The 24308-nt window shown below is 37.5% G+C and overlaps 1 protein-coding gene across 4 annotated transcripts in view; it reads left to right on the forward strand.

Annotated features, from left to right (window-relative positions):
• The window catches only part of LARP1B (La ribonucleoprotein 1B), a 47639-nt gene extending 24339 nt beyond the window's left edge, over positions 1-23300 (forward strand). For 2 of the 4 annotated variants that reach the window (XM_044429677.1, XM_044429678.1), the window contains 12 exons: positions 195-339; positions 1250-1424; positions 5875-6044; positions 7518-7895; positions 13151-13274; positions 15101-15312; positions 15650-15756; positions 17380-17540; positions 18093-18237; positions 18972-19081; positions 19165-19292; positions 20393-23300. In XM_044429677.1, the coding sequence (XP_044285612.1) occupies positions 195-339; positions 1250-1424; positions 5875-6044; positions 7518-7895; positions 13151-13274; positions 15101-15312; positions 15650-15756; positions 17380-17540; positions 18093-18237; positions 18972-19081; positions 19165-19292; positions 20393-20623 (2086 nt within the window). In that variant the 3' untranslated portion in view covers positions 20624-23300. The other 2 variants (XR_006414673.1, XM_044429679.1) reach the window with 2 other exon arrangements.
• The last annotated feature ends 1008 nt before the right edge of the window (positions 23301-24308 follow it).

Raw genomic sequence — 24308 nt, forward strand, 5'->3', positions numbered from 1 at the left:
TGTTGATAAGTGGCCCGTGATAAGTGTTGTTTAATAACCTACATCAGTGCAAATCATTTTTCTAAAGTTAATAAAGTGATAACCATCAATATTTATTTGCAAGGAGATAAGAAATTCTGCCTTGATAAAGGGTAATGCTAGATTAGAAAAAATAGTTTGCTAGCCCTAAACATTTTTTTTTTTTTTGCCTTCAGCGAGTATTATTTCAGTGTAGAAAACTTGGAAAGAGATTTCTTCTTGAGGAGAAAGATGGACCAACAAGGATTCTTGCCTATTTCTTTGATTGCCAGCTTCCATCGGGTACAAGCTCTCACTACAAATGTTAGTCTAATATTAGAGGTAAATTAAATTTCATTTTCTTCTGGATAGCAATATACATTTTATTTAAATCACTTTTTTCTTTTTCTTTCTTTTAACACAGCTTAAATCTTTGGAAGTACAGAGCACTTCAGCGAGATATGTTTACATTTTTGTCTGACCTTTTAGAATTACAGTTTAAAAATAAAAGTTACATTGATGATGCAGTGCTTAATTGAATTGCTAACTTAAGCTGTTTAGTGCCTCAAAATCCAAGTTTTGGGAAATACAATGTTTGATGTCAGAAATACCAGAGCAACACTTGTTCATTAGATAGACAAGTCAATAAAAATATGAATGTTAGTGCATTTGGGGTGTTTCAGTTGCTGCTGAGGATTGGTGGAATGGATGCCTTTTTTAACTTGGATATGGAATTTTTAAGCTACACTTCTGGAGAAGTATAGAATTTAAAACAAAACACATTTTGCTTTATTAGGCTTAATTGTTACTTACCCTTTACAATTGTCCTCTTTGTATTTTATCCTACAAGGTCAGGGATAACTTAACAGTTATCCCTGTTAACAACTTTCAAATTTCATTAAAGAAATTGGACAAAACATGGACCACTATAAAATATAAAATGTGCATGGTTAGAGTTCAGAACTTTTTATTGGAGTGTCTGTTTCCTTAGACCACACGAAAGTGAAAAGTACATAATGAGAAAGAGCATTCTTGGCTTCATGAAATATCTGACTGTTCAAGCATATATGAGTTACTATTCATTTATAATTATTAATGTACATTTATGTTTAGTTGTTTTTTAGTTATAAGCAAGTATAACTAGGGAATAATTCTTTGTAACTGAAGAAAGGTTCTAGTCTTAAGCAACACTATATTTTCCTTATGTACATAATTGTTAATAAATTAATACATATTTACTGGTATCATCTAGGCCTTAAAGGACAGCACAGAAATAGAAATTGTAGATCAAAAAATGAGGAAAAAGGTAGAACCAGAAAAATGGCCAATTCCGGGTCCCTCTCCATGCAGTCTTCCACAGACAGACTTTTCTCAACTTATTAACTGCCCAGAATTCATACCAGGCAAAGCTTTTGGCTCATATACTGGTAAGATGTTTTTCTTTACCTTTTCTGGAAAACCCAATTGCTTTGGTTAATGCACAGTATAAAAAATAAATTAGTTGGCATTAAGCACTTCATAGGCGGATATATATGTGTAACTCTTTTTCTTGTTACTGTTACCACTGTACTGCTTGAATTTTGTTCTTTTTCCCTCAGTTGTTCCTAACTGACTACCATAGGAGAAATAATGAGATACATCTCAGCTTGTACAACTGCCCTTTCTCTGTAAAGAGGAGTCATTGTCTTCTGGCTTATGTTAGCAGTTTAGAGGAGCTGAGAATCTCTTGACTTTCAGCTTTCTGGGACAGTTTTCTCTTTCCAATACTGTTCTACCTGGCTTCAAGAAAAAAGTGAAGTTGTACCTTACTGGCATATTGACTCAGCATTGGTGGGTGGACCTTGAGGCCCTTTTTTAGGGTTTTGGTATATACTACCCTAATTATAGGGTAGTATATACTACTAGTATATACTATCTGTTATAGATAGATACAGGTAGGTCATGTGTGACTACTTTTTATTTAGAAATAGGGTCTACTTCTAAGAAAAGCAGGAAAGGAAACATTGATGCCTTCTTTATCTCAGAAGGCTGAACAAATTTATATTCCCAACTGTAGCACAGCTTTTTCCCACTTCTTGGCCTTTTCTTCTGATTAAAGGAATCAGTAGTCTAGGCTACAGACTGGGAACCTTTACCAACAAGAGGAACCAAAGGGTCAAAAGCAGAGAATTACTCTTTCCATACTGGACTCAGTTGCTTCCATATGACCAACTCTTTTTCCCATACATCACCTAGCCCACTTTTTGTCAGGTGGAGGTTTTGTTCCTAGAAGAAACCCCAGTGGGAGAGACTAAATTGAAACAGATGAAAATGGGCTCCTAGGGTTGGGCTTATCCTGTCTCAGGACAAGCCTCTATGAGTACTAGTATCTGTCACCTCTCCAACATAGCCATCAAAGAAATGCCACTGCCAGAAAGATTCTCACATACCTACTTCATGTTTTTTACCATCCCAAAATAGAATAGTATTTGGAAAGCTACCTAGCACCTTCAGACCTCTCAACAGGTAAGAGAAAATTCTGAATTCAGATCCTTCAGTCATTTGATAACAGTGCAGGAAAGGCAACACATCTCTTTCATAAAACTGACGGAGCTGTATCTTACATGTTCTTCCAGATCACTGAGGATCTCTGAAGGTCTGCATATGAAGAAAGACATCTCCAGTATCAGAGAATACTCACCCTTAGCTTTTGTAGCTTGGGCCTTTACCAAGCTCTTGATGTCATTAGTAACACATAAGTAGTACATCTCCAGTCTCAGAAAGTCCCATCTGTATTCTGCTGTGTGTGCAGGTCTTGTGGCTAAAGCACATACAAGCCTTCTTGATTTATTGACTCCCATCAGAATCACAGCAGCTAGGAATATGCTTTAATAAAAACTTCAGTAGGAAAAACTACCCTAATTACGGCATCATTAGCCTCTATAAAAGGACATGAGTAGTTGGGTAATAGCTCATTCGCTACAGGAGAATTCACTCTTACCTTAAGTCACAACATGGAATAATGCCAGTCAGTTAAATAATCCACCCACTGTTTGTTACTGCAAAATGTAACAAAAAGAATGAAGAAGAACGTTCATAAAGAAGAACGAAGGCCATTAAGTCTTTTTCTGGTGTTTCTCCCTGATGGTTTGCCTCAATAAAATGCCAGTGCCTTCAGTCTGGACAGCTAATTCTGTTGAGTCCTCTTCAGGACATGCTGCTATAGGAGTCTTGTCTTTTACCCATAAGTTAAATGGCTCTGAGCAAGAGGATAGAGGAGCTCATCAGTGAATCTTACAGCAGTTCCCTGACATTTTTCGGCATTCTTCCACAGATGTCAGAGTAACCACATGTTTATCCACATGGACAGGGTTACTACAGAGGTACAAAAGTACCCAAGTTACATGGGGGAAACCAGGCAGAGAGTTCTAAAGTCAGAGGTTTCTCACCTGTCTGGGCCAGTGAACAACCTGACGGCTTTCTCACCTTGTGAACTATATTTGAATGTGCAAGTGAACTGGCTGGCTGAAGTGAAAACTGGTACAGAGCAAGCATACCCTCCATGAGAATATATTCCCAGTGTGATACCTCTTGTCTCCTAAAATAAACATCCAAACAGGTTTTTTTGGAAAAACATTCTCCAAATATTTTCATTAGGAAGATGTAACCAGTGGAGGCTCAGGTTCTCAGGAGTTCAGAATGCTTTTTATAATATTTGAGGATTGGAAATCATGTCACTCCACATAGATCTGATTCTGGTCATGCTGTACTTTCCATATAGATACAGTTGGTTTTAGATTCCATGACTGCTCAGATGCCGTGTTGCAAAAACAAGTAGACTCAGGGTCCCATTCTTTATATCTAGATTGGCAGGATGCTTTGCTCAGACCCTTGAATCATTAAGACCTGACCGACTGGAAAGCATTTGAAGTACATTAAGGAGTCTGGCATACTGCAAGTTTGTGATGGAAATCCTCCACTTGCCCTGCATTCACAGGAATTTCTAGCTTCTGTAGACCTAATAAAGCATGTCTCCATATTCCTATAACTACATCCCCAAAATTACTTGAGTGTTATTTTCAAGCAAGAATACCTACTTTATAGTCCCTGTCCTTTGGCCTAGCTTCAGCCTCCAAAATCTTCTCCAAGTGGATTCTTTCTTTGGTGGCCCACTCTCATCTTCAGGCATCCATATGTAGCCATACTTCTCATAGTACCTTCCGTAGAGAAATCAAGGGCCTGTATTGCCTATACTCTGTCACATGTAGCCAACCATAGTTTTCTTGTCAAGACCAAAAAGAATTGCCTATGCCTATAAAAAGATGTAGGTGGTGCAGTCGTTTAAACTGCTGTGCTGCTGGGCTGGTTGATCGAAAGGTTGCTGGTTCGAATGTGCACAATGGGGTGAGTTCCCGTTGTTCCGTCCCAGCTTCTACAACCTTGCAGTTCGAAAGCATGCAAATGCAGGTAGATAAAAAGGTACCACTTCGGTGGGAGGGTAACCGCGTTTGTTGCACTTCATTGTTTAGTCATGCTGGCCACATGGCCACGGATACTGTCTGTGGGCAAGTGCTGGCTCCCTCGGCTAGGAAACGGAGATGAGCACTGCCCTCAGAGTCAGGCATGACTGGACTTAACATCAAGGGGAAACCTTTACCTTTATAAAAGGAAATCATTCATTGAGGTGCAGGCATGGATATGAGCAAAAGCTTGATCTCCCTGTCTGACCCTCTAGAGAGGATTCAGAGAGGAAGTGAAGCCCCTTGGTCTCATGATAAGCAAATCTAGTGACATTAGCCTACACCATAGGTCTGATGACCATCATTCACAACCTAATTAGAATAGCAAATACGTCTTTAGTCCTGTATGTTGATCCTTCGATACCAAAGTTAATGGTGTGTTTTCCAGATCCCAAGAAATTCTAGCTTCTAAATTTACATAAGACATACAGCAACACTTTAGCACACTGACTCCTTGTTTGTTGGCTTCCAGTCCACTTTAGAGGAAAATGGCACAAAGCTCAACCATAGCTAGGTGGATAAAAAGCTTAAATCTTAGCAACCTAAGAGTCTCAATATGTCTCACAACCATTACATCTCAATGCACATTCCACATGGGTGGGATCCATGTCTGTCTTCTCTACCAGTGCCCCCACTCCAACCAAATCTACATGTTGGTACGAGTTAGACACCTTTTCTTCCACTCAAGCAGCCTTTGGTAGATGAGGACTATAGCAAAGTCAACCACCATCCTACCCTATTTCGAAACCTAGTTTACGTACATAACATTCTTGGATGTCTCCTCATAGCAAAATGGCAATAGAACGATAGTCACTCAGAGTGAAGGTTCTTTCTGGTGTGTGGTGAAGGCATCCAACCCCATGCTCTTGCTGGTAGTTGAGGTGTCAGCTTACTATTTGTCCTTCATTCTGTGCTTCATCTCTACTGGAAGGGAAGAACTGCTTGCCTTCCTTTTTTCTCCTATGTCATTTATATACCACTTCACTACTTCAGAACAAGTATTCTTCCTCAAATTTAGCCATAGGCAGAACTTGAGGTAGAGCCAGAGTGTACATTCGAGGACACTCATCACATTATCCTGACCTTTTCTGGGCAGTGAGGGAGATCTGACCCACTCTTGAATGTCTCCCTCACACTGAACTGAACCAGAAGGAACCTTCATGGTAAGTGACCAGAGTTCCATTCTACACTTTCCAAATATTTCTTAAATTAATCTCACAAGTTTGGTGATAAATTTACCTTAACAGAAACACCAGTGAGGTAAATTTACATATATTAAAAAAACAGAAGCTTGAACTCCATGGAAGGAAGACAGTAAGGCAAATAATAATAAAATAGACTATTCTATTCTAAATACAAAAACCATTTTCAATTTTAGAATCTGCACCAAGTTCTCCAAGAATGGGAATTTTATGTACTAAGAAAAGTACTGAAACAAGTAGCCTTCAAACAATGTCTAAAGGGTTATCTACAAGCTTGCCAGATCTGGACTCTGAACCTTGGATAGAAGTGAAAAAAAGACACCGGCCATCTCCAGCTAAGCCAAAGGTATTGTAAGATAGCCTGTCCCTTTCAAGTAAAGAAAGTATTTTAGGATGATGGTGTTCCTAGAATCTAGGAAGGATAAGTTATTTTGGATACGTGTTTTGACATGCTGTTCTTTTTTTGCTTTATTCTACGTTTTGTGCCAAGAGAGTACTACCCTAAGTTGCTGCAACCTAGAATCTGAAGGCATTTTTGTTTGCATATTTGGAAAGGACTCTGAAATGGACAATTTCCTGATGATTATTGATGCTTTAGCTGGACCTTAACAGTTGCAAAGTTGTCTGATGTCTTTGCATGAGAAATTGAGAATTGTGGATGGTGAAAACTGACCTTGGCACAGCTGAGGATATTAGAGCTGGGGGTCTTTCAATCATATGTGGTGAACTTGTGAAACAAAGGATTTTTGAAATCGATACATGTGGAAATACCAAAAACCTTTAAAACTAAGTTTCCTATGTGTCCTAAGAATATGCTTCTGAATATAATGCCTGAGACATTTTCAAAGAATATGTCAGAGTTATTTAAATATATGACAACTGCAGCAAGAATTACAATTGCTTCTAAAGGGAAATCACCAGAATCCCCAACAATTGAAGAATGGAAAAATAAACTGGCAGAATATGCAGTGATGGCAAAATTAACTAATTATGTAATTAGAAGACTGGTTGAAGAATTTAATAACAAATGAAAATTCTTTTATAGCCAGTATAATTACTTGGATGTAAAAGGGTACTCTTTAAAAAGTAGTTGAGGATTTAAAATTGATTTAAAGTGACTGAAAAATTTGTTGGTGTACAGAATAATAATTCCCTCTTTTCTGAACTTCCATAGAGTGCTGAATGGCAGAAAGATAGGTATTTTCAGTCTCTTTGAAATTTGTGATTTGAATGTATTGGTTGTACTTGTTCAAATTCCCATGGCAACTTTATTCTGTTTTGCTTTACTTTACTTTAATATGCATACACTTTTCTTCTTTCTGTATTCTGTCTATGTTAAGAAAATAATAAACAAAAAAACAAACAAAAAGTTTATGCATCCATTATTTGTACCTGTGTTGCATTGCTTCCAGTATCAGTGGACAATGACTATAAATCATATATCCTTAATTTAGTCTTGAGACAAGAGAAGAATGCATAAAATTAGTAGGATATATGTAAACCCTTTGAAATCAGTGGGTTTAAGTGTACGTCATTCTCTGGATTATGACCTCTGTTAGAATGCTGCTGCCTTTTAGCACTATTGCTTGATTTGAAATGTAAGTCCAAAATAAATGGATGTGATATTAAGAAAGATAAAACATCATTTGTAGATTTCTTTGCTACATCTTGTATGGTGAATGGTAATGTTACTATTCTTGCTGTTAAACACTACTTACTTTCTTTTCATTTAGACTTCTTGCCGCATTCTTTCAAAAACAATACATTAGGTTTATTTGATTCACAGAAAATTTGAAAAAAAAACCTTTGTCCTTTTCAGGAAACTGTGCTGACACTTGAGGAAAAGTTGGGGCATGAGCAGCCACAGCCCCTGCTTTCAGAGGAGCAAGAACAAGAAGAACTTGATTTCTTGTTTGATGAGGAGATGCAACAAATAGAGGGCCGCAAAAATACATTCACAGAGTGGTCAGACAGTGATTCAGATTATGAACTTGACGATCAGGATTTAAATAAGATTTTGATTGTAACGCAGACACCACCATATATGAGAAAACATCCTGGAGGAGATCGCACTGGCAACCATGTTTCACGGGCAAAGATTACATCAGAACTTGCCAAAGTTATTAATGATGGCTTATACTACTATGAACAGGATTTGTGGATGGAGCAGAATGAAAATGACTGTGTTGCTCTGAAGGTAATTATGTGTTTGAGCTGTTGGACCGAATATGATTTAATGAATAGGTTTGCTGCCAGAACTCCTGTTAGCAAAGATGTACTTCATGGATGAAAATTAATTGGAAGGACAGTTTTGGAGTTTTGGCATGTATAGATATGATGGGGCTATTAAGCATAATGCATTTCTTCATAAAGAGTGCTGAAATGAATAGACAAATTGTGTTTCTCTTGAATTCCCATTTAACAGAAGTTGTTAATTAGAAGTCCATAAGTAATAATAAAACAGTTTCTGCATTGACTAATGAATAGAATGCTTACTTGGAAATGAAATATTAACTTTAATGCAGTTTTGTGATCTTGCAGTGGTGTTGTTGTTAGTCCCTTTTGTATTTTTGATTTGGCTTTCAATGTTGTTTGAGCCTACATCATTTTCAGAAATGAAAAAGTAATCACTGAAAGAGTAAGAAAATTAGAAAATGAACAGAAGTGTAACAGTTACACATCTGAATGCAAATTTTTGCTTTCAGGACCACTTGTAATGTTACTGTACATAGTTTTAAAAAATACCTAAAGCATAGAATATAGAGATCAAGATAATAGTATGTTCTCTGTTGCCATGGACTTGGGGGGGGTGATGTATCTATGTAGCACTTCATTCCTGTATTCAGGTTCAAGAGTCAAGGATTACTATTCTTACTTTGATTGTCAAAGGAAGCATTTCCTAAATTATTTCTCTGCCTTGAGAGCCAGGTACATTTTTCTCTTGCATGAGTTTATTCCTATTTTCCTTCTAACTAGCTTTTTCTTATTCTTCATGGTTTCATATGCCCTTGATTCTGTGTTTCCATCTTATGCCAAGGAAGACTGATACTCAGATGGGTTATGGATGATTATACTTTGTGGGGAGAACCCTCAGTTCCCCCTTCTTTTCTTCCCAGGCTGAAGATGTAGCTCTACCATCTACTTTTGGTTTTGGGGATGCTTCCTTGGAGCTTCTACTGTCTCTCAGCCAGGCAAGACATGAGACTACAACAATAGGTACTATTTCTTTAAAAGCAACAGTCAGCAGCCAGTAAGGTTGGAGCCACTGGAATTCCATGCTCTGCTAGTCTTATTAAGGCCTCAGTCACTGTAGTCCTTTGGTGGGACAGTAGTTCCTTATGGGAGATAGTATTTACTATCTCTTTAGAGACATAATCTAATATCTAGACATATTTACTGTACATGATCCAGAGCAAATGGCTGACAGTTTCTCCTGGATCTCAAACATAGGATAATCCCCCCCCCCCACACACACACACATTTTACCCTTGCAGTCTTGTTCTTAAAAACAAAAGCACTTTTATTCTTTTTCTACTTTTGTTTTATTCTTGTTGGCTATGTGATGGCTCAGTTCAGTGTGAGGAGCCAACAGGGTTGCTGTAGACAGTCTCTAGTTTCCCCAGTTGCTCAGTAACAGGAGTCTGCAACAGCAGGGTCTAGTTGAGCAGATTAAAAGGGAATAGGGACAAGTAAATGGTCAGAGGACTCAAGAGGGAGAATGAAGAGGTGGGACAGAAGTAAAGTTAAAAGCCTTGGATGCTTGAAGCTTGGGGGAAAGAGAAAGAAGGCAAAGTAGTGCTGGAAGAAGCAACAACAACAGAATCGAAAGAAAGTAAAGAGAGAGATAGCAAGCCTGAATGTTAGGAGTGACCTTACAGTATAGATAATAGCAGACAGGTAGATATAAGAAAGCCTAGACAAGAAAATGCTTAACTGATTCTGCAACAAACTCAGTAATAGATCATTCTGACATGTAAACTGTCAATAAGCAGCTGTTGTTACTTCATAGGCACACCGATCCTTCAGTTACTTACCTGTGTTGCTTCATTGGCATTCCCTCAGGTCATGCAGTTACTTAGCTGGCTCAGTGTGTATTCATTCTGCTCCTGCAGCTGTTTACTTGGCTGTGTGAGAATTCATTCATAATTCTGATCCTGCAACAACAGCAACAAGCTTGAATGATCCTGTGTTGTAAAAAGAATCTGTAATGTCTGTAGTAGCTGTATTTAGGTTGTCCTATTGTTTTTGAATGAAAGCAGGTGGAAGTGTCATGTCCTCCTTGCCACTTGGTATATAATTGCTCAGCTTGATGATTTGTGGGACACCTCAAACACTCTTTTAGCCCCCATACTTTTTCACATCTACATGAAGCTGCTGGGAAAATCATTTGAACATGGCTACCATCAATGTGTTGATGACACCCAATTCTTCTTCTCCTTTTTAATTAATCCCGAGAAAGTTGAAGCTCTGAAACATTAACCTGGCACAATGATGGAGTAGATGTGGACTAACAAGTTGTGGCTCAGTCAGGATAAGACAGGTATTGAAAGTCAGTAGATAAGTTGAACTCGGGATGAGAGTGCAGCCCGTTCAGGATTGGTTTGCACACTCTCTAAATCAGGGTTGATGAACGTGTAGCCCACTAGAATTTGCTGGACTCCAACTTCCATCGGGTCAACAGGCATGATCAGTATTCATGGATGGTGGAATTGGAGTCCAGTATCATTTAGAGGGCATCAGGTGTCCCACCTCTCTGCTAAAAGTTCATGGTCTGGGAAGGCTCCTGGACCCAGCATTGCTTTTTGATGTCCAGCTTGGTGATACAGCCAGAAGTCCCAGTGTTCAGTTTTAGCAAGTGTTGCTTCTAGAGAAGACTGATGCTGTTACAGTGATACATACTTTGCTCATTATCAGACTGGATTACTGGGGCGCAGTCTACATAAGGCTATCCTTGGAGAGTGTGCCAAAATGAGCAGCCAGGGATCTAGATGGTATATACTTCCTAGAACATGTTATATTAAACCAGTTCCACTAGCTTCTGATTTCTTTCCAAGCCCAGTTCAAGGTGCTAGTCATCATCTAAAAAGTAAGAAGCAAGAATATCTGACATACTGCTTCCTCACATGTGAACCTGCCTGTAGATTATGGTCGTTTTTGGAGGGCCTGCTTTATATCCCAAGACTTAAAGAGGTTTGGTTGGGCATTTTCTCTGACAGCACCCCTCTTGAAAGATACTAGATTTTCTCCATCTGTGATGGTGTTTAGGTGGGCAATAAAACATTTTATTGCATGTGGCCTTCAGTGAGGCTTAATACTGCTTACTGAAGCTTAAATTCTTCATTTTCTCTGTTTTTTAAATCTGTCTTTAATCTATTTAATACTGTTTGAGTCATTTTCTGTTGTAAAAGTCAATGCGGTTGAAAGGTAGCCTATACATGTTTTTATAAACAAAGAACTCCACATTTTCTTTCTGTCTTCCTAGAGATGTGATTTAAATTAAAGCAGCATTCTTTGATGACTAGCTTTGGGCCTCACATCTTTGTTACCAAAACTCTATGCCAAACAAATTGGCCTTCAGCCGGAGACCTCAGAAAAATATTCCTAATCAAGTCTTAAGCAGTTTGCAGATTCAGTTCTTCAAAACTCTACACAAGTATCACTTCTTAAAACTTCTGTTTGAATCACTACAATTAGAGTAACCGGAATAACATCTGCAAAGAGAGTGTCAAAGATCAACACACTCTCAATCATGTGTGATTTACATATTTTCCAAAAGGAGACTAACGTTGCAGATCAGAGAAACGCATTCCTTTAGTCCAGTTGAGCACCTATGGCATAAACTGGACATCTGTAGACCCCTCTCTCTATATATATATAAAAATACACACCTTCCTTTAGATAGTTGGGCACACTTCTTCCACCCCACCCCAAATGGTATATACTTCTACCATATACTATACTATACTATAATGTACAAGACAGAACATATGGCTGATAGCTAAACATCATAGTGCATTCTACCTCAGCATCCCCATCATTGAACCCCCTGTTCTCTGAGTGACAGGCTGTTGTTGGTCCTTGGGGAATACACTTATAGGACACTGCAAACTCGACAATTATAGATGTTCAGGGACAGCCTTCAGCAGGATCTCTGCAGAGTGTACTTTAAGAAAACAGGCATCTATACTGTCCAGATCATCATACTGTTTTTTCACATAATCCAGCTTCTCACACCAAAAAAGTAACACTGGAACTTAACAGTGAAGATTACTTCTTGTTGGTGTATACAGAATATCCAAGATCAGTACTTTTATGCATGCATGCATGCATGCATACATGCTGCAGCTGTTTTTTCTGTTAGCTTTTTTAAATGGGATTCACACATTCTTTCTATAGCAAAGTCACAAAAAAACTCCCAGCGTTGACTCTTTTCTGTTACTTTCTGAATGCATACTGAATGTTAGTTTTTTCTACCTAGTGACAGCATAGGGTGGCTTCCTCTGGGAGCAAAAGTAGCAAAACTTCATTCATATTATACCTGCCTCTTTGATCTAATGGAAGAAGTAAAACTCAACCTAAATTTCCTCCACATACCAGCAATAAGAAATCTGCATGATAAGTACCAATGTTTCTTTCTCAGATTGCAATGTATAAGGTTATTGTTGGTTGTTTAGAGATAATGGAACGCTTGCGTCCATATATGCCCTCCCGCCCCTTGAGATCAGCAACAGATGCCCTTCTCCGAGAACCCTCTGTGAATGATATTAGGAGGGTGAGTACCCGGAGGAGGGCTTTCTCTGCGGTGGCGCCCCACCTATGGAATGTGCTCCCCAGAGACGTCCGCCTGGCGCCGTCGTTATTTGTTTTTCGGCGCCAGGCTAAGACCTTTTTATTTAAAACTTAAGTGTTAATTTATTATATAGGATTTTTAAAAAAATTTAAGCCGAGATGCACCGGGTTTTAATATTTTTAGTGTATAATTTTTGTATGATTTTGTTTGTTTTTGTTTTTGTTGTGAGCCGCCCTGAGGCTTTAAATAAATAATGTCCATTTGATACAGCAGAGAAATCACTTGCACAATATACTTTTCTCCTGAACTAAAAGGAAGGCAAGACCTTTGCATGAAAAACCGAATCACGTTTGTTAACACAATTTAGTTTGGACACACTTTATGAGAACAGTAATCTGGTGTTTGAGACATGGAAAATGGACCTGGAAAAGTTGGGTTTATTCCTTTTGTAATATTTTATTTTTAAACATGACACAATTTCATTGCATTTCATTTGCTGACTGGTATATTTATTTAATCTTTCTAATTTCTTTTGTTTAAAATTCATTAGTCAAATAATATATGCTTGATTCATGTTGAGTTGTTTTTTTCTCTGTGAACTATTATTTGTGAAATTCTATAACTTGTGATAAGTTATTACAGGTATTTTTATTGCATTTCAGCAAGAAGTTGAAAATTTTAAAAAATTAAATCTCATCAGTAAAGAGGAATTTGACAATCTTACACCTGAGCATATCATTGATCCAAATCAAGATCTTCCTCCTGGTCCTTCAAGGTCTCAAGAAGGTATATTCAATACAATTACATAAAATTGATTAAGCCCCTATTAAGATCATACTATATATGGCACAACCTGATTAAATGTTTCATGATCATTACAGTATTCATATGGTATTCCAGGAGTTCACACCCTTCACTGTTCAATTAATTTACAAGGATTTTTCTGATTTTTGAGGGTATATGCATGAAATGGTCCCTGACCTGAAAAAAGGAGATGCTCTTACACAGGATTATAACATGTACAGTGAATTTTCAAATTGGAGTTATAGTGGGGTACATAGAGAACAATATGATGGGGTTGTATGTTTGGTCATATTTGTAAAGGTCATTATACTGCATTCTGAAACGCTGACCACTTACTAAGTAAGTAGGGATGCTTCTTCAGACACCTTTATGCAATTCTTTGAGAAGAAGAGATTCCAGGAAGTGGAAGCGGGGAGTATAGATTAGGAAAATGTTGTCACTTTGCTAACTCATACCTGTATGTATTTGCTGCAGAATTTAGTTCCAGTGTGGTATTGGTTACAACATCAAGTGTCCTGGGAATCAGTCTTAATGTATAAAAAACACTTTTCTAGTTCTTATGATTGCAAAGATACAATGGAAAGTATGTTTGAAATCTTGGTTGACATCTTGAAAGCTAACAATACTGAACAATGTGTGTAAATCACAACCAAAAATTGGTTTTATTGGTTGTGCAATTATCTCCCTGCTCATTGTTTATTTTCAGTAGCCTTCTCCAAATCTGGTATCTCTCAGATGCATTGGCATCTTCTCGGAACATTAGCCCTGCCAGCAGAGTTTGAAGGGATTTGTGATGTAAAACATCTGGGAAAGGTTGTTTTAGATGGTTTTATTGGGAGAACATTTTGAGAATTTTGTATGGAATGGCAGATTTTAAGTTATCTATGTAATTCATAATCAAGATTTCAAGTAGTTGAGTAAGAATTCAGTTCTCTGCTTAATCTCTTTACCTTTCCATGAACAGCAAAACCAGGAAAGCTATGCAAAATAGTAAATGCACAAGAATAAATTGTGTATGGTATGGCAATATGCACATGTGTTTACTATATATAACTCATTAAAATGGCAGATTTGAACTTTTTTGATACAGAACAGGATGAATGATTTTAAATAATTGATCTGAATCAAATTCCTCATTTTATAATCCATATCTTTTCTGAAGAAATAAGCATAGTAACTGGTTTCTTTAATATTTTTAAAAAATGGTTTATAAATACAGCCTTTTTACCATATAGCCCAATTTTTGACCATTATTATGTATCTTAGAGGGAGAAGATAAATACTTTTTTATACATTCAGTGATGCTTTGTAAAATCACTTGAAGGTTTCATTCTTATGCCAGATTTGTTGCTAAATGCTGTCAAGTTGTCTTGGGGCCTATCGATGAATGAAGGCCCTTCAGCATGTTGTATCCTTGTGAGTCCTGCTCAGCTCTTGTAAACTTAAGACTGTGACTGTCTTTATGGAATAAGTCCATCTCATATTTGGTCTTCCTCTTCTTTTCCTTTGACTTTCCCTAGCATTATTGTCTTCTCCAGTGACTCTTACTTACTTATGATGTGCCCAAAGTACAACATACTCAGCTTCATAACTTTTGCTTCTAGGGAAAGTTCTGACTTGATTTGAGCTAGGACCCACTTGTTCATCTTTTGGTCAGTCCAGGGTATTAGCAAAGCTCTCCCCTAGGCCCAGGTTTCTATAAGGAACAGAGTGAATAAAATAAAGCAGTGGCCAGTAGAGGCTAATTGAGAAGCCCCAAAAGGCAACTTGAAAGCAAGGTCACTCAATCTTCTGGTCTTTCTGCTTAGATTTAACTGAAGAGCTGGCTTGTAAGTTGTTTGGCATTCAAGAAATACCTCCAAAAACAATGGCTCGCTCATTGCCAACAGCAGTTCCTGAATCTCCTAGAATCCACCCTACCAGAACACCTAAAACACCTCGTACACCAAAACTTCAGGCTCCCAACAAAGCACCAAGATTCTATCCTGTGGTTAAAGAAGCAAGATCCATTGATGTTAAGGTAACTGAAAGCTTCCAGATCCTAATAATTTAGTGTCCCTTATCACTAGAGAGCGCAACACCTGAAACACGTTTTTAAAAACCCTGCTTCTTAATATTTCTTTCAAAGTAGAAAATAATAGTGTTAGATTTGGTCCAAACTATGAAATCCATAATGAAATACTTACATCAACTGGTTAAGGCTAGCCAGTTGGTTAATCATGCTCACCTTTATGACTTCATAATGCATATGATGTGCAGTGTGAACTTTTATGAAACTTGACTTTAATTAGGCTGTGATTCTTCAGATAAGTAGCTCCAGTCACATCAAGAAAATATAATGCTTTGTTTTATTTTAGACAAGAAGGAAAAGAAAAACACGGCATAGTACTAACCCTCCATTAGAAAGTCATGTTGGCTGGGTAATGGATTCTAAGGATCACAGGCCAAGAACATCTTCTATAAGGTAGTAGTATTTTTAATGTGGTAACTTAGTCTAACTTTTGTACTTGTGCAATCATCTTAAAGATTATAGTTTCACCTTAGAAAATAAAGTCTAAAGTAATAAGGGGAAGGAAATGTTTCCCTAGAAGTTGACAGATCCACTCAGTTTTGTACTAGAGGACATATTGCATTTACAAACTGATGCTAATATAAATGAAGTTTTCCTCAAGAAAACATACATGAGTAGTAAATAGATCATCATTATCAAAGCAGGAAATAGTGTCTCAAAAAACCTGAGAGATGCTTTCAGGATACTAGGTAATAACTTGTATACAACATACAGTGGTACCTTGACTCACTAATTTAATCCATACCAGGACTCTGGTTGTGACCCAAATTGGTTGTGAGCCAAGTTAAATTTACCCATAAGGTTCAATGTAAATAAGGTTAATCCATTCTATAACCATTTTTTAAATCAGAAAAATGTGAGGCAAAGTAACAACAACAAAGATCGCGGCCATCTCCCCCCCCCCCACCCCAAGCACAAGTGTAGCCATCTCTCCGCCCCTCCTCCAGCACGACCGAGATCGCACCTGTCATCCCTGCACATGCCTGCCATCCCTCCAAGCGCCCGTTGTCCCAGCGCGCTGGGGGGTGGGGGGGGGGAGAGACGGGCATGATCGCGGCTGCACTGGGGGAGGGAGAGATGGGTGCAAATGGTGCGCTGGGGGTGGGGAGATGGCCTCCATTCATCTGATCATGGACAGTCTTCCCTTCATGAATGGAACTGCGATTGTGGCCATTGCCTTAACCGGGCGGGGGGAGACGGCTGCGATCTTGGTTGCCACCCAAAGCCGTGTTTGGGACCTAAGTAAACGTTTTTCAGTCATTTTTGTTCATGACCCGATTTGTTTGTGAGCCAAGGCGTTTGTGAGCCGAGGTACCACTGTATAACTAGTGTCAAGGCATGGGAACGTAGGAAGAGATGCTGTGTCTGTCATGCATAGTTGCTTTTTTAATGGTTTTATAAGGCTGTTCTGTGGTATTTCGTATCTGTTGCATTTGCAGTCATGACTAGTCTTACCTTGACTCATCAGAAGAAATAGAACTTGATAAGAAAGGACACTGGAAAACACTGCTCACATAGAACAACAAATTTAGAGCTAAATAATTTTTCATTGTACATGCAATATAGTTACAAAATGAAACCTGTGGAATCAGAGTAGATTCAAATGTTCAGAAGCAAGTGTGTGGTTCCCAGTATTCTTGGAAGAATACTGTTTCAGAATGGTGGCAACAGGTTGGGTGTTTTTATGTTTCTCATTGACAGCATTTTCTTGTATGTGGAGATGGTGGTTCTCATTTAATGATATTCCTGCTGTATAGCAGTTCTCTGTGTTCTGTCTGGTTTTGACACAGTTGAACATCTGCATATGCTACCTTGTCATCTGCATTTTGAATGTAGTAAAGATAGTGAAGGGATGTGCTACATGGTTGTTCTGGATCTTTGGATTATCCTTGCATTTGGATGTGGGTGTTAGTGTTGGAACCTGAGGTTGGTTCTACATTGTCTGCTAAAATAAAATGCACTTACCAAGATTTTATTTTATTTTTAAATTCTACCTTGCTTGTTTATTTTCCACAGCAGTTCAAATACATCACCTCTGGAAGGTGCTCCACTATCAGGAAGTTATGGATGTACCCCTCATTCACTTCCCAAATTTCAGCATCCTTCTCATGAACTTTTAAAGGAAAATGGTTTTACGCAGCAAGTGTACCATAAGTATCGCCACAGATGCCTAAATGGTAAAACTGTATTAAAAAAACCAAAAACAAACTTTAGCTTGAAATGCAAACTGCAGCATGTTCATTACATTCTCTGTTTGTAAAAAAACAAAATGTGATACAGATAGATAGCTAGATAGATCAGAATAAATACTTTGTAATTAAATTCAGTCAAGTGAAAAAAATAAACATTAAGTTGTAACTGTTCCTTTGATCCTTTGAGTGTGTATAGATAGGCATAAATGCAGCATTTTCTATCTTGTCAGCTTTTGAGAAGTATGAAAAATTTCTATCTTTTGAAATAAATAATCACAGGATGCTGCTGCAAGGCAGATTAACATATAAAAGCATTCTCAGCATGCCTGAAGGTCATTGTATGTTCTATATAGAAAAACAAGTTTTGAAGTTCTGACTTCCTTGAAGGAAGTATATAAATATAATAAACCCATCCATAAAGGTGATCTTGTCCAAGTTGTATACTGTTTGTGCTTTAAGCTATAATTTAGTATAAAGCATAAATTTAGAAAATAATTGATCGCCTCATTCTAGTTCTACTTTTTATCTTCTTTCCAGAAAGAAAACGGCTGGGAATTGGCCAGTCTCAAGAAATGAACACACTCTTCCGTTTCTGGTCCTTTTTCCTCAGAGACCACTTTAACAAGAAAATGTATGAAGAATTCAGGCAACTTGCTCTAGATGATGCAAAAGAACACTACAGGTAACGTTAGGTATCTTGTTACATAAAGGTATATATGTTGTAGTAATGAAGCTCCAATTTCTATAGATGTATCACTAGCAGTTATTTGACCCTTGTGAAAATTGGTATTTCAAATTAGTTTCAGAACTTAAATTGGTAGGATTGGTTTGTCATCATGATGCATAATTAATGTTCACTATTGAATATGGTGCTCCTAAGTTGTATGGATAGGTCAGTCCAGCAAATTCATGAAACAGTTCAGGTCAGCCAAGTCTGTCTGTTTAAAATGTGTCTGATGAAGGAGCCATTTAGGAAGTCTGGTTTAACAATTACTCTCAGGCTGGCCTCTGTGGGACCCAGGTAGCCCCATTCAGAAGCAAATGGGCACCATTGTTTTAGCTCTGCACAGGTACTAGCCTCCAGCATTTTCCCAGTCGAGCTGATAATGCCATCTTTTTAAGGCAACAACAATGCTGAACAGCAACCTGGCTTGGAAAGCTGGTGCTTTGTGAGAAAGGTGTATATTTAATTTTATAACACAAAGGCACATATAAGCAATGTTTTTCTACCAGAATTTATCTAAAATTTCCCAAGGTAAGACAAGAAGAGACCAAGCAGAGATAGATTATGAAACATGCTCCTCTAATTCCCAGGAGTTCTTATCATGTTAATGGTTCAACTCTGTAAGCATAGATCAGGGATAAAGAGTGTTACATGTTTTTCAGCAGTCTTATTCCTTCTTTGCTCTTCCACAGATATGGTCTAGAATGTTTGTTCCGGTTTTACAGCTATGGGCTGGAAAAAAAATTCAGACAAGAGATCTTTAAAGACTTCCAAGAAGAAACAAAAAGAGATTATGAATCTGGTAATGCATTGTTCTTAAAGATTGTGTGGTATTGCTTCACTCCATCCTCAATGTTTAAAAACATTTTAACATCTTTTTATTAGGTCAGCTGTATGGTTTAGAAAAATTTTGGGCTTATCTAAAGTATTCGCAGTCTAAAACTCCACCTATTGATCCCAAACTTCAGGAATATCTATGTAACTTTAAAAGATTGGAAGACTTCAGAGTTGATGTAAGTATTTGCTCAAAGTAATTAAATGTGCAGTCCTATGCAAGCATAGACAGAAAAGATGCCTACAATGCTCAGAATGCTGGAAGTTGTAGGCCTTTTTTCTTCCTAAACCTGAACAGGATTTCACCTTTAGTATATTAACAAAACTGATTGGACTAAACTGTCCAACCTGAAAATGTCTGTAGACTGATGAAATGTCTTTTGCTAGAATTACAGGAGGCTTTTAGATTAATTTAATATAGTTATGCCTTTACAAACATAAATAGATCTTTTAGTGAGGACTATTTGGGAAATGGCAAAGATGGGCAGGCTGCCACTTAACTTCAGACTGAACTCAGTATTTGCATAAATCTACCTTTGTAATAGATGGCAGGTTTTTTGTGGTTATGCTATACCATTTCTCTGCTGCTTTTTGAATTATTAAATGGTGTGTTCCTTCATTTTCCAAACACATCTTGATATAGATAATATCTACTCAGTTATTCATCATTTGTTTGTTTATTAATTAACGCCTTTCCCCTAGAATAACACTCTGTATATTGATGAAAACATAAAAACAAATCAACTAAAATAGAATAAAAGAAATAACACCCCAACAAGTTAAAACACCCCTCAGCAATAAACCAATTTACATGCCAAAGGCCTGCCCAAATAAAAATGTATTTGTCTCACAGCAGAAGATCATGCAAGAGAGTGTCATCTTAGCTTTCTTGACTGTTGACCAAGAATTTGGAACTTTTGTATAAGGATTCTGCAACCAGTTCAAAATGTGAATGGGAATAATGGAATGATCGGGAGAAAAAGAAGGAGCAGTACTACTATGAGTCATGTTTGCACTATTTGTATGTCTTAGGTGTCAGACAGTGGCTACTAAAGCAAATCCGACCTTGGACATTAAGAGAAAATTATATTAATGTACTTTTTAGATACCTCTTGAACAAGCCATGCTACAATGGCTTCTTTTCTGGCACAGTGGCATTGGCTTGAAACTTTGTCATTTTAAATTAATAAATGCTAAGAATCTTGATAAATTTAGAAATGGATAGTAATTTGGTTTTTAATAGATAGTTCTGCTAATTATGCTAAATATTCTCTTTCAGCCTCCCATTAATGAAGAATCAGGGAGAAAAAGGCATTCAACTGGTGAGGAACGTGACTGTCATAAACATCAGTCCAATGCTTCAAAGACCCTTCCTGGTAATTCCACAGCTGCCTCTCAGGTGTGGGTTCCAATAAACTTTCCCACTACAAATACTGTACAGGAGTTGAGTAACAGCATACACCAGAACAACACTGCCACAAAATCAAGAAGTGATAAACCTGAGCAGTAGATTCAGGTTATCATTAAGTTTGAACCTTGAAATCAACTCCTAATGCTGGTATTCTAGCTCAAAGATCTTCCAGGGAGCTATTTTAAGCTGGATTAAAAACAAATGTATAGGAAAACAAAGGATTGCATTTGCTTTCTCACAAGATAAAAGTTCAAAATATATCCCCTTAACCAATTGTCCTGGTTTCAGGGATCCTAAGGGAATACGTTTAGTCTCATTTTTGCTGCCCCTGACCTATTGTTTACAAGAACTGCATTCCATTACAATATGCAAATAATACCTTGGGATGCCTTATAGTCCAGCTCATTCTTCTTAAAGAAGTAATGGTATACGTATGGTAACATAGAAACTTTTTATCATTCAGATGTTCCATCATTAATTTTTAAATGGAGAACAATAAGTTGGCATATATTGATAGTACTATCAACATCAACTTTTCTTCATAACACATGCACACTCCATGCTGTATAGGACTGTGCACATTTGGGTGCTAAAATCTTGTTTTGCTTTTTAGTACTTTTATTTCAGGATCTCTGTGATTTTCAGTTGTGTATGGAGTATAGGCATCAATCTGACTTGATTTTCAGGGTGTTCTATTTAATGTTGGTTCTTATTTGTACTTTAGCAAAAGTAGATTGCAGAGTAGAAGGGTATTATCATCTACATTGTATCTACAGTAGAAGCTGAAGGCTAAATGGTGGCTCTCTAATCAGCCTCCAGTTAGAAGGGTTTTTTAAAATTTCCTTTGCAGTATAGGTAATCTTCAAGGAGAGATTATTTTTAAATTTCCAATTGATTTTTTTTAGTATTTGACAGTTTTAATTTAAGAGGAAAGTATAAACAAATGTAGCACTTGTTCTAAAAAAAAAAGATGTCAGAATGGCACCAAATATGGATTAGTATAAAATTTAAATTCCATGATTAAGACCAGCTGAATTGGTGAAGACATCACTTTCCTTAAATACAAATGATTTATTCAAATAGTTTTAATACTTGTTGTGGGGTGAAAGTTAACAGGATGAGTCATCTGTGATTTATGACTCGTTTCAGCAATTGTGATTTTAATAATAAAGAAATAGAAGGCTCTCTTCCTTAAAGTGGAAGGGGTAGTAGGAATAGATGCATTTTATTATATACAGCAAAACAGATAGTTGGCATTTTTCAGGTAACTTTATAGAAATAAAGCCTAATACTGTTTAATGCCTTGTTACTGGGAGATAACGTAACCAATCCAGCATTTAGTTTCAATAGATTTTTATGCTATATAGTTGGAATTTATTACCATTTTACTGTCTTGTCAATCTTAATAGAACAATTATGAATATATGTGCATATGAATATATGGATTTCCCAGTAATTTATTTCTACATAACAAGCTAGCCTTTGAAAACTGCTCTATTTTGCAAAGTTACTAGGAACTGATGATACACACTTTATATATAGCATCTTTTCAATGTGTTGAAGTTATTCATCTCAAACCTGTGTTCTATCTAACCACCTCCTCCATGAAAATGATGCAATTGTAAATTTTGATTTAAATTGTATATAAAAGAAATATATTTACTTTCATTTCCTTGAATGAAATATGTGCATATAAGTTTTTATTATGCATAATTTGTGGTATCTCTGCAGATTTTATAAAATAAAAAGTCACTGTGTAGTGTTGTACTTACAGTTTTAATTTTTTATGATACCAGTTTTATTATAGCTGATCTCAAATTTGTTGTATCAATGAATTACACTACTCAGGAATAGGGACTTGAATTGTGTAACCAGACTTTAAAAATGTTTTAAGTTATAAAAATGTATTGACTTAAATTGTGTTATGTTGCAAAACTTCATATATTTACCAGGTATTAGCAGTGGTAAGGATACTGTGCTTAATAAAGGAAAATTCAGAGTGTTGCTTTTGAATAATGGGACAAGATATTGGGACAAATGGAGAAGTTATTGGCATAGGTGGAACTGCCTGTTCTGTAGTTGCCCAAATATTTTAAAAGTTTCATCTAGACATGGACAGTGCAATTACAGCTTCTTGATCTCTTCTGGTGGCAGCTCAGAAATGTTTACATCTGGCATTCTCTTGAGTTCACAAGAAAAAAATAAAGTTGAGGGAAAAAACCTTATCTTTCCTCTTATTCTAAGTACCTGCACAACTTGTAGTCATCAGCCTTGTACAGCAACCAGCCAGCTAGAGGCTTGCTGATCAGGGGTTTGTCAGGACATAGCTGGGGACTACATTTGACTAGTCAGCCTTCCCCAGCCTTGTGCCTCCTAGACACATTCGGACAGCAACACCCAGAATTCCCCATCAATGACCCTGCTGGATGGGAATTCTGGGAGTTGTGGTCCAAATGCCCGAGGGCCACCATTTGGGGGAAAGCTGAACTAGAGGGATCACAAGTTGTGCAAGGCAGGACTGTGCTCCAGAAAATTACATGTAAAGTACGTCTACATGATAAGAGTTCTCCACTCTTCTTGGCAATCTTTATTCATCAGGAGCAGATTCTTGGTAAATCATGTCAGAAAGAAGAGTAGCATTCCACAGTTTATCCATTAGCCTTTGACCAAAGCAAGGTTTTAATGTTTTGTGTTTTTCTCCTGAACTTCAATAAGTTTAGTTTGGTATTGTAAGGTTGAAAATGATAGAAAGATTAAAAAATGCATAGAAATACAACTTCATGATCCACCTTTTTATCTTGTCATAAATATTCTTGGTTAGGGTTCTAAAAAGTATTGGATTTTGTACCTATGTAGATTGCATGCACAAAAAAGCACAGGAAGCATTTGAGCAAGTGGACTGCTGGAATTACTGTGGGCCCACAAAGACTGCTAGCTTGCTATGGGAAACCAGAAGAGATGGGGGAGTTCTGTTCCTCCTACAGCCACCCACTGTACTTTCATATTGGATTCAGAGGAGGAGGTTTCTTTCCCCTCACAGCCACTTTGTTTCTATGCTAAGTATAGAGCAGGGGTAGGCCTACTTTTGGGTCTTTTGAGCACAGTTGTTAATTTGAGAAATTGTCTTGGGCTCCACCATAAAATAGGCATGCTGTAGATGAATGCATTAACCTGCAACCACCTGCTATCTTCATTTCCTTGGAATATCTCTAAGGATTTCTGTGGCTTGGGCATTCATGGAAAGATGGGAGCAGCAAATGGAGGTCCTTCATTAGCTTTGAAATAATCAACATTGTTTAAAAGAGATTTGTGGAGGTAGGGTGCTTGGATATGTGCCAAGACAAGGATCTGTGAACACAGGTACCTACAGGTGCCATATTGCCTTACACCTAGCATAGAGGAAGAATGGAGTCTGTAAGCTTTGTTGTAAGCCTGCCCACAAAACTATGTGAAGTCGTAGTTCAAGGGAGCATGCCTGTTCTGAAAAAGGTAACTTCATTGAAGGCAAGCCACTGAACACCAAGATTCCTTTAACCTCTGAAAGTGATATGGCAACAATGTGGGATGAAAGAAGTCCCTACTCTTTCCGTTTGGGGTTTGAGGAAAAGCACTATGGAGCTTATTGAACTCTGCCAAAATTGCTTTGCCTTGCTGCTTTCCAGCAGGTGTGTGTGTTTAGAAATGGAGCATATCTTTGCACAACAGGACTAGGCAGCTGGGAGGTAAAATCAGCAGCTGACTGCATGGGAAGTTCTTCATAAATACATCTAAGCTAGGTGAGATT

This window comes from Varanus komodoensis, unplaced genomic scaffold, assembly GCF_004798865.1.
Source record: "Varanus komodoensis strain SLA01 unplaced genomic scaffold, ASM479886v1 scaffold2, whole genome shotgun sequence".
In the NCBI taxonomy this organism is placed as follows: Eukaryota; Metazoa; Chordata; class Lepidosauria; order Squamata; family Varanidae; genus Varanus; species Varanus komodoensis.